The 9550-nt window shown below is 36.5% G+C and overlaps 1 protein-coding gene and 1 long non-coding RNA gene across 3 annotated transcripts in view; one reads left to right on the forward strand and one right to left on the reverse strand.

Moving 5' to 3' along the window:
* The window catches only part of Smc2 (structural maintenance of chromosomes 2), a 47500-nt gene extending 42082 nt beyond the window's left edge, over window positions 1-5418 (reverse strand). Inside the window, exons 1-4 of one of the 2 annotated variants that reach the window (XM_020155249.2) lie at window positions 5229-5417; window positions 4180-4405; window positions 3475-3624; window positions 1222-1344 (exon numbers count right to left, since the gene is read on the reverse strand). In XM_020155249.2, coding sequence (XP_020010838.2) covers window positions 1222-1344; window positions 3475-3624; window positions 4180-4347 — 441 coding nt within the window. In that variant the 5' untranslated portion in view covers window positions 4348-4405; window positions 5229-5417. Of the gene's footprint in view, window positions 1-1221; window positions 1345-3474; window positions 3625-4179; window positions 4406-5228 lie in introns of both variants that reach the window. The other variant, XM_074051344.1, reaches the window with a different exon arrangement.
* A 294-nt stretch (window positions 5419-5712) lies between these two features.
* Window positions 5713-9134, forward strand: LOC141415632 (uncharacterized). Its single transcript, XR_012440622.1, has 2 exons — window positions 5713-5931; window positions 8433-9134. It is a non-coding gene; the product is annotated as an uncharacterized lncRNA (long non-coding RNA).
* Window positions 9135-9550: the final 416 nt, after the last annotated feature.

Consider the following 9550-nt stretch of genomic DNA (forward strand, 5'->3'; position numbering starts at 1 on the left):
CCTACAAGGAGTGATAAGATCATGAAAGCACCACTCCCATGAAGAGATGAATTGGGAATATGTTAGCTATTTAGTGATTGGGGCCTGTGTTAGAAGCCAGTTCGGCCCTCCTTGCTCTCTTATGTCTCTTGCCCTTCTATCATTGGATGACCCAGCCCTCACCAGATGCTAGTGTCATGCTCTTTTATCTTGGACTTCCCAACCTCCAGAACCAAGAAACAAAAAAATTATACTGTTTATAAATTACCCTGTCTGTGGTATTCTCTTATAGCAACACAAAATGGACAAATACAAGGTCCCTTCAAGATTTGGCCTCTGACCTTGCAGTGACTCTTTCAAAAGATAACTGGATGAGTCAAGTGAAATAATGCAAGTATAAGATATATCAGCCTTTATTTTTCATTTGCATTCCTCTAAATAAAGCTATTCAGATTTTAATACTTGAAATATTAAAATGGTTTAATCTAATAATTTAACATTATAATACTATGATTTAGATGTAAAGTATATTCCCAAAAGAGCTCACATGTAGAAAGCAATGTTCACAAGTGGTGCTTTTGGAAGTGATTGGACCATAAGGGCAATAACCTAATGAACTGAATGATTAATCCACAGAGGAGTTCATAACTGAATGGACTATTCATAGGTAGAGGCAACTGTGAAAGGTGGGGTCTGATTAGAGGATGTGAGCTGTTTGGGAACATGCCTTTTAAGGATTTTTTTTGTCCTCCGCCTCTTCCCCTCTTCCTCTCACTGTCTTTCTCAACTTTCTAGACACCACAAAGTGAGCAGCTTTCTTGTACCCTGCTGTTTCAGTATGATGTTTCACCCTTGCCTCAGGGTCCACAGCAATGAAGCCAACCACGAACTAAAATCTCTGAAACTGTGAGCCAAAATAAACCTTTCCTCCTTGAAGTTGCTTTTGCAAGGTATTTTGCCACAGTGACAAAGTATTATTAATACATATGGCAACTTTTGTATACTTAATGTGTATTGTCCCAATTACTTTTTGATGTCTTTGAAATTTTAAATATGCATAATATGGTAGAACACATGAATACAACTAACTAAACCACATTTCTTAAAAGGTGTATAAATATAGCATAATAAATAAAAATTTAAAAAGAGGAAAATCCAAAAAAGAAGATACTTCTATTATAACTTAAAAATAAAAGATTTAAAACTATTCTGAAAGACTTATAAAGACCATAAACAAAATACCTGCATGATGAGAAAGTGAGGGTTGTTAACATTCAGGCCAACAGAACAGAAGAGATCCTGTACTCTGGTGTTGTTTGCATTGACTCCATTGATTAAATATTTATTTCTGCCACCAATAACCACCTAAAAAGGAAGCACTTAAAAACATAAACATACATGCACAACTGATAGTAAATTACAAAATCTACTATCTTGTGTTTATTTTTTCTGTCCAATTAGAGTTTAAAAAAAAAAATCCTGAGTAAACAGTGGCAGTATGTCATGGTCAAAAATAATACTAATTTGAGTCAGGACAACCCAAGTTCTGTTGCTAACTAGTTATATAATCATGCCTAAGTCTTCTAACTTTCCCTACACTGGACCAGGTCTCTAAGATCACTCCTAGCTTTGTTTCCAAGTATGTATAAAATGTAATTTCCTTACCTCTGCAATTTTTTCATGCTAAGAGGTTAACCTGTCTTCCTCTACTTTTCCATGAGAATGGAAGTCAGACACCAAAAGCTAAAGACATGTAGTTTGGTATCAATTATTGACAAGATTTGAAAAGGAATTGATAAAGACATGACTTGACCACTTAAAAGAAGAAGAGTAAGGGAACTTCAGCATGCATTGACAAAGAAGGCATGCCAGATAATGATTTGACTGATTTGTTCATACTCTATATATAGCACTTCAATTGTTATTTAATGGGTATGACTGCCTCATCCACCAGATTTTGAGGCCCCTACAGACAAGATGTTTCTAACACTTCTTTCTGTGTGTATACCTTGGTGCATTCATGAATCTACAGTACATATCAAGCAATTAATAAATATTGAATAAAGGCTATATTATTTCTTTCCTTGACACATTATTAGGCTGATAGTTAATACATTACTATAATGCAACAACAAATCTAGAATGTTCACAATAAACAAAGACTTTATGGAAAAATACTGGTAAAGACACAGTCTTATAACCTATGAAAACGTCTATTAGCAATAACTTATGGACAATCTTAAAGGGTGATTATCTGTTGGTTGCCTAATAGCAAAGAACAGGATTCCATCCCAATCTAGGCAATACTTTTTTTAACCAGAGGCTTTTATTAAAATAGAAAATATCTATGACATAAATAATGGAATAAACTGAACTTGAAAAAACAACTGATAAGCTGAAAACATCTTCTCAGTATAAGAAAAAAAATTTAAGGGACAAATGTACAGTCCTTATTGATTTCAATAACCTGCATACAGACAGACATGGCAATTACATGGCTAAATAATAATATGCACAACAAATTTAGAGTAGTATCAAATAAGTCTGTTATGGATTTATAACATATGAACACTACAATGTCAAATTGGGAAAGACAAGTAGAGGATCTAAAATGAAAGAAATGTTAACTCTTCCCAATTCTCTTCTTAGATCAATTCTTGCATGCTCAATTCAATGCGCAATACATTAGCAAAAGATAAACAGATAAATGGGTATGTGGAGGAGGAGACTGGTGCATACTTGGTATGATCAGGAAACTGAAAGAATTAGAAACAGGTACTGCACGACAGAACTGGTGAGATTTCACTTACAAAACTTTTAGACTTCCAGATCATTTAAATATTGAACTAGATCTGGTCTTGATGCTCTTAAGATAACCAGGACAGGATTAATGTGCAAAACTTTAAGATGGTAGACTTTGGCCGAATTTCTTAATAGTAGCTTTTTAATAAGATTTGTCCAGTATCAGAATGGGTTTTTTCAAAAGACAGCAAGATATCAGGTAACTTGAATATTCAACACAGCCATGGATGATTGTTGAGTATAGTTTAAGATTCAAGCATGGTTCAGTGCATCTATTAGACAGAAAACTTTACAGATCTCTTTTAATCCTTAGTTTATAGTGGAAGTTGCACAATCAAAATCTTAATAGCGTTATCAATCACTTAAGAATGGGGTTCATGTTCTGAGAAATGCACCACTAGACAATTTTATTACTGTGAAAGCATCAGTGTACTTACAGAATCTCAAACAGCTATAATATCACTAGATGGTATACAATTTTGGGTAACTGTCATATATGCAGTTCATCATTAACTGAAATATTACTGTGAAGTGCAAGACTATAAGGAAGATATTCTTAAGGACTCCAGTCAGCATGTGATGCATTGATTTGTTCATGAGCATTGTCCCTGGCACTTTTGCAAAGCCATACTGCCAAATAATACATTAGACATGAAATTTCATAGGGTATCAAAATATTTAATAGCCACTCACCTGCCTTGTTACTGTGATTTCATCGTGAGCTTCAAATCCTAAAGGACTTTGCTTTTTGTCAGAATTATCAAAGGTGATTGACACTGAGGCTTTAGTAATTCCAGCCTGCCCATTTTTGTAAACTAAATCTTGTAAATTAGAAGCTCGAACCTAAAGTGAAAGAAACTGTCAGCTACAAAACTCATATTGTACAGAGTAGCACTAAAAATGGGTTTCTTGTGTTGCAAAATCCACCCATGTAGTATTTGTTAATTTGACAAGGACAGCCTGCAGCACCCACTGTCAAGGACAGCAATCTTTCTCTACAGAACTCTTTCAACTCTAAATTGAAATTTTTTCTAATAAAAGTTAGTTTGCAAGATTTAAGGGAAGAAGACCCAGGGCCTAAGAATTTCATTAGTCATCCATTAATATGTCCTGACAAAGGCAATATAACAAAAGCAGAGAGGGTGCAGATTCTGGAATGAGACTACCTTAAAGTCACAACACCTGAGTTTGTGTACTATTCCCAAACACCTTTGAGGATGAACCTTAGGCCACATCTGTAAGTTTCTATTTTCTCATCTAATAGAAGTAATAATACTTTCCTTAAAAGGTTACATTGAGGTATAAGTTAATTCACATAAAGTACAAAGATGCAAACAAACAAAAAAATAATGGCAATAGGCAAATTTAATCACAGAAATCAGGAAGTTTACACTTTACCTGAGACAAGTTGGAGATGCCTAGCAAAAAGCAGATAGAGTCCAGTATGTTGGATTTTCCACTACCATTCAACCCAGTGATAGCATTGAAGAGGGGATCAAAACCATTGACTTCAGTTCTTTGAGCATAGGACTTGAATCCCTCAAGAATGATTGACTTAATATGCATTTTTGATACTGTCTTGGGCCAGTAAATTTCCGTTAGGTATGGAAAAAACAATTCAAGTCTGTATAAAACAGAAATAACACCATGTAAGTGGAATGATAAGCCTGGAACCACAATGAACATGAGACTAAATAACAGTAATAACAGGTCAGCAGAAATAAAACAGCCATTTGGCAAACTACCTTCTCTGACTTGAAGATATCTTCCTCTACTTCAAAATACGCAAGAGCTACCCACTACTTGGAATTTAAATCATTCAATCTGGAAGTCAGATCTCTTTATTAATAATTATACCTACTTTTCCAGGTTTGCAATCCACCTTTATCTATCTAAAAATACTAGGATTATTTCACATCCCATTCTTCACTACAACGTGTTACTGGCATGGCTCACACTACCTCTTTCACCGCACTTCTGTTTTTGCACAAATGCCATTTTACTGAGCTCCTTCCTGACCTCCCTAGTAAAAGAGCACCTCTACCCATCCTCTAGCTCCACCGTCTTTTTCTTTTATGGAATGCAAAACTGCCACTAAATAGCACACATTTGTCTATCAAACTCATAAATTATAATATAAGTTTCTGTAGTATCTTCGCCTATGTCCATCGCTGTATCCCGTAACAGTGCCTGACTCTGACGCCTGGGAGAGCTAGCAAATATTAACATAAATCCAATCTCCTATTCTTCAGCCTCTTGCTTTTGTCCACTGTTCCCTCGCTCCCCCAAATCTTTCGTTCCACACTTTCTTGACCCACTCCAATGCTGGACAGCATCCTATCTTTGTCCCTAATTATCGCCTGAAGTCTTTCCCTGCTGCTCACCCTCTTCTCATCCCATTTTCCGCCAGAAGACCAGGCCGGGACCAGCCGGCCGCACGAACCCACCTGCCACAGCACTGCTTCAGATCGCCGTGACTGCGGCGCCCCCAAAGCCCCTCCGGGTCACAAAGGCCAAGAGGGACTAACCACACCTTAGCGGACACTACGAGAACTCTCCCATACCCACTACAGCACTAGCCCCAATCCCAACACTCGCTCCGGAACTATTTATTCCTTTGAATTTAGGCGCGAGCAAAGGACCCCCACATCAGAGGCTGATCGCCTGAGCTGTTGCCTAGTTACTGCCTGAACTTGGGAGTTTCAGTTTTTCTCTCCATTTGAACAATCGGAAAGAAAGAGGACTCGGAAAGAGAGTCACGACAGTGGGAATTCCGTGAGTACAATGTTGTGGACATGGGGACTGAAGGAAAATTTGGTACGTATTTGACATCCGCGTCCGGCACATTTTGGGCAGCCCCAAGTCTCTCCCCGGGGCCTTGTGCGTCGCCCCGCCCAGCCCCTCCTCAGGGCCCTTCCGGCCGCGAGCTGCTTTCTGCAGGCTCCGCCCCCATCAGAACGGATCGAGGTTGGGGGTGGTGGTTGGCTGCTGTGCTCGGCTGCAGAGGCTATGGGGGCGGAAAGCTTCCTCTCTTTTTCTGTTTCAGAAGCCTCAGCAATTGCTCGTACTGCTCAGAAAACGGAAGCTGCTCTTTGTAGCTGTCCTCACTGGTGGAGAGGGTAGAAGCGCTCCCAGGCCTATTTTTAAAAGGTTAATCCCATTCATCTCACACGAAGCCCCCACCTGTTAATTCTTTTACTTTTGGGGTTAGGATCTCAAATACGAATTTTGAGGGGACACATTACGGCCATAGCACTGGGCATGTAGCTGCTTGTTGCCTTGACCTTTGCAGTAATTGGAACCAATTTTAAACTATCAAAAATTGGCCTATGTTTGGAAACTGTTTCTTAACTATTGGTTTAAGTTAAATTTTGTGGGGTTTTTTTGTTTGTTTGTTGAAGAAAGAGTTTATTTACTCTGATATGCTATCCAATTGTCATGTGATACCAGCCAGGAGTAACAAGCTGCCATTAATTTGATTAAGCAGATATTTTGTCTTGATTCCTGCATCCTCTACTTCACAGCTATTCAATCGTAGTGGCTTTTGTTGGATCTTACACATTTGCTTTCAGCTCTGTCCTCTTCCATTTATCACTTTCCAAATAAAGAGTTTTAATTTGCCAACAAATCCTAATGAGGATTTTTATCAATTTTTAAAACTTTCTTTGGGATAAGTGTCAAAGCAGACATCATCAGCCTTTTAGCTAATTTACTGGATTAATAACTGTGATATCCTTAAGTCATGGATGAAAACTTATATGTAAATGTACTTATACTAGATAAGGACTTTTGAGTTTCTGTCTACTGTTAAAACAGTTTTAGTCTTGATACATGCCAGAAAAACAGGAGTTTCTACTAAATATAATACAGAGGGACTTGAGAAAATCACTACTGTCTGACTTCTGACTCTTCCATCTGAGATCACAACAAGTTAAGGCACAACGTCAGTGATACACCTTGATTTGGAGAGGTGAGGACTGAAAATGAAAGAAAGACTGTAAGACTGTAGAGCAGATCTCCTATAAATAGAGCAGTATTCTTGTTTTATTTCCACGGATCAAAAGCTTTTGAAAGCTTCAACATTGGCAGGCAATGGCCAAACTACCCAGAGTTCTAGTGATCTAGATAAGTCTTAATAAGTGGGAGACAGCAGCACCTGCAAGGACATGGAAAAAGCTATAAAATGGGTCCCATTAGAAAGATTTAGTTTTCTGCAATCTGAGCATTGGATTCCCAGAAGTATGTTTGTAATCTGAGAATACTAAGGATCTCTTAAGGGACCTGAGTAAATCTTCCCTTTCTGGAACTTAGAACAGAAGAAGAAATGAAAGGACTTGCAGAAATAAGGAAGGGGTGATGCATTTTGTTGAAAGAGAATTTTTGAGTTCAAGAGGATGAATTGCTAATGATAAGGAAGTTCATTATTTTAAATAGAATTGAGTAGCAGCACATTTTAACCACTAATATTCATTAACCTATAGGATCTTAGACCCATGCATTACAGTTTCAATAACTATTGTTTTCAAAACTAATGTATTTGATCTTTATGAAATCTGCCTGTTCTTATGTTATGATTTCTACTATTTTGATCTCTTTAATCAAGTAAAATTGATTAAATAACAAAAAAACCCAAAGTAACAACAAAAAAACCCCAAAAATAGCAACAACAAAAAATCCAACCTACTTGCTCCTGAGGCATGTAGCCAAGTATGAAATGTTGGAAAGCTGCTAGGGTGTTAGTTCCTGCTTTCTGCTCTTTAGTTTTTCAATTTGTGTCTGGCACTGAGAATTACCTATTTTGTTGTTTTGTTTTTGAGGTGATAATGTGGTTGATATGGTGATGGCTGCATTTTATCAGTATTTTTAAGAGTTCATAAAAGGAAGCTCAGTTACCATGTTAGAGGAAGCCTTCTCATTTACTTTCATGAGAAACATCAGAGACCTCTGTTTTGCTCCTGGTGAGCCTTGCTTAAAGAATTCTCACATTCTATATTCAATGTAGCTTTTCCTAAAAAACAAACAAACAAACAAAACCCCAGCAATTATTTCTATAAAGAAGTCTGGTACCAGCTCTTAAGAAAATATTTTCAGATACTATTCATAAAATCAAGTTTATTCTTACCTATTTCATATGTGTTACTCAGTTTTTCCAACTATCCTTAGCTAATATCCCAACTACCATGTCATCTCTCTTTACTCTCACAATCTTATTGGCTCTTCATTGTTCACCTTGGCATGGCAGTCCCTTTTACTTTTTTGTTTCAAAACTATATAATTGGCTTCTTTTTATTACCTAACTCAGTTCATACCAGATCTACACAGACTCTTCACATTTAGATTTTGTTTCCCACAAGATCCACTTCTGTAATTAACATTGCCTCAACTTGTTACATCATTCTGCAGGTCCTCTATAATCAGGAGTATTTTCTCTTCAATTTTTAAGTTAATTTCCTCTTCAACAATACTTGTTGCCAATCTCTGCCCTCTTTACTATTCAGTTCTACTAAATATATGTTTCTATATCAGAAATATAATATTTCTCCATATGAACCTTTGATGAAATTTTAAAGTTTTTTCTTTAAAGTGAAATGCCAGCCTTTCATTATCTGTTCTCAAGCTACTTTCCCAAACTCCTGTGTTTTATTTCTTAGGTTACTATCTTTTGTTCAGTGCTGTGAACCAAGCGCTAACCAATGACAAAAAGAATGAGTCCAGTAACTTTGTTAATGGATAGATGAAGAAAGGAAAGAAGGAAGAAGGAAAAGAAGGAAGAAAAAAGAAAGGAAGAGGAAACCATGGATTATGGCAAGAATTGTGTTAGGTGCTGGGATATAAAACTGAATAAGATGTGGACATATCCCAAGGAGTCTATAGTTGAGTAGTTGAGTGTAGGAGATGTATATGAAAACATTTACTACGGAAGAGAAGAATGAAATGTAACCTAAATAGCGTAGACTGCACAGGAACTGGAATAAAAAATAAGCATAATGTATGATGTAAGAAATGGCAAGATTTAGTGTAAAAGATACACAGAACTCAAAATACAGAGTGTTTTATTGAGAACTTAACTTTTTGTTATCTCTGAAACATTGATGTTCATATCTTATCTCTGTCTTTGCACATGCTCAACTTGAAATGTTCGTCCACTCTCTACATCCCCCAAATGTATTTCTATTTATATCTCAATGTCCAGATCTGATCCATTTCTAAAAATATCTATGGCCTCTTCTATATTCTCAACTGTTAACCATACTGTTCGTCTGTTTTCTATTCCTGTTGTCATATACCTTTGTGGTATACCTCCATGCATAACTCATAGTACCATTCAATAAACATTGATTAGATGTGAACAAGTTTAGGAGGTTCATTTGCTGCTTTCTCATTGTAGTAAAGAATAGTTTAAAAAGGAAAAAAGACTTGAAAAACACTGAACACTAGACTATAAAATATAGTCCATAAAATAGTATTTTCAGGTAGAGAAAATTAATGGTAATCATTTCTCATTGATCTCACATTGAAGACTTTTTAAAAACTAGCTAGTGGCAAAATAATCTATTTGTGTAATAATATCAGTGTCTATTGTGACATTCACAATGCTTCAGAGAGCTCTCAGGACCATATCGTTTTCCATGGGTCATGCTTTTCTGGCCTATAAAGTAAAAACAAGTGTCTGCTATTTTATAGAAATAACTGTGGTTTCAGACTGAAAAAATGAAATTCAAGTATTACTTCTAAGTTTCTGTCAATGTACAATTACCAAGCTTTGTGC

This window comes from Castor canadensis, chromosome 13 (genome assembly GCF_047511655.1).
Source record: "Castor canadensis chromosome 13, mCasCan1.hap1v2, whole genome shotgun sequence".
Taxonomy (NCBI): Eukaryota; Metazoa; Chordata; class Mammalia; order Rodentia; family Castoridae; genus Castor; species Castor canadensis.